We start from the raw sequence: 1,104 nt of genomic DNA, 5'->3' as shown, positions 1-1,104 counted from the left end.
CCTCTCTCAAATAGATGGCAGAGCCCATACCAAGCATGAGAGTGATGGTGTTAACAGTCATGATCACGGTGGCCACATTGTCCAGTACCACTTCCCAAACAGGCCTTGTAGTTGTTGTCATGTTACCTGTTAAGTTCCATGGCAATACGGTGACGTTCATGAGGTCTCCTCCATGTATCATTACAGTTCCGTCTGTCATCTGGAGAATACGGGCGCTAAGTGATATTTTCTGGGTTGACCAGCAAATAGGTGAGGGTAATGTGCGATTGTATAGTTGCCATCTAATTTATGATTCATGTATTTTTTATCATTAGTTCTTAACAGTGGTAAAGTGAAGAATCATATTTCATTATTTCCTTAGATGTATATCCTACGAAAAAGAGAGCAGAAAAAAATGTAAATACCACACTGGAACAAAAACATGAAAATATTGAAATCACAGAGAAAGAGAGAGAGGGGGGGGGGGGGGGCAATTGAAAAGGAATAACTGTATAGCTTACTTTAAATATTTCTTGATCTGAAATGGCAGCCATGAAATTACTCTGATTAGATTTGGTCATCACGTCTTTATCACTAGCAGATTAAAACGGTATTAAGAAAGTAAAATGTAAAATGTAATTTGATTTTACATAATTTAGGTATTTACATCGTCTGAATCTTAAAATAAATACTGATTATCAGAAAGGTAACTTACTTAGAGACTTTTAATAAACAAAAATACGATACTTACAGTCCTGTTTTTGATGTACGTTCCACGAGACCGTGCGATGAACTGACAATAGATGTCCATCAGAGGTACTTTACTCTAACGTCTTGTTAACTGATAACAAGATAATGAAATGTACGGAGGGACACCTGCTGTTGAACTGGGAACTGTTTATTCTGGTGCTCTTTGTTATTCAAAACCTCACCAAGGTTTAGGATCTTGCTGTGCTGACTGATGCAATGCACTAATCTTCCATCTCAAAAAGCAAACTAGGAATGAATACCGAATATGTATCCTTTATGGAATGGACGCATACACACACCGTCACCCTTCCATCCCTCCAACACACCGTCACCCTTCCATCCCTCCAACACACCGTCACCCTTCCATCCCTCCAA

At 38.9% G+C, this 1,104-nt stretch overlaps 1 protein-coding gene across 1 annotated transcript in view; it reads right to left on the bottom strand.

Annotated features, from left to right (window-relative positions):
• LOC119589472 (ileal sodium/bile acid cotransporter-like) overlaps window positions 1–881 on the bottom strand; it is a 4,723-nt gene extending 3,842 nt beyond the window's left edge. Inside the window, exons 1-2 of the mRNA XM_037938074.1 lie at window positions 731–881; window positions 2–199 (exon numbers count right to left, since the gene is read on the bottom strand). Of these exons, the coding sequence (XP_037794002.1) occupies window positions 2–199; window positions 731–790 (258 nt within the window). The 5' untranslated portion in view covers window positions 791–881. The remainder of the gene's footprint in view (window position 1; window positions 200–730) is intronic.
• Window positions 882–1,104: the final 223 nt, after the last annotated feature.

This window comes from Penaeus monodon, chromosome 25 (genome assembly GCF_015228065.2).
Source record: "Penaeus monodon isolate SGIC_2016 chromosome 25, NSTDA_Pmon_1, whole genome shotgun sequence".
Lineage (NCBI taxonomy): Eukaryota > Metazoa > Arthropoda > Malacostraca > Decapoda > Penaeidae > Penaeus > Penaeus monodon.
Note: the sequence above shows the minus strand (reverse complement) of the source record. Positions and strands in the feature narration are given on the sequence as shown.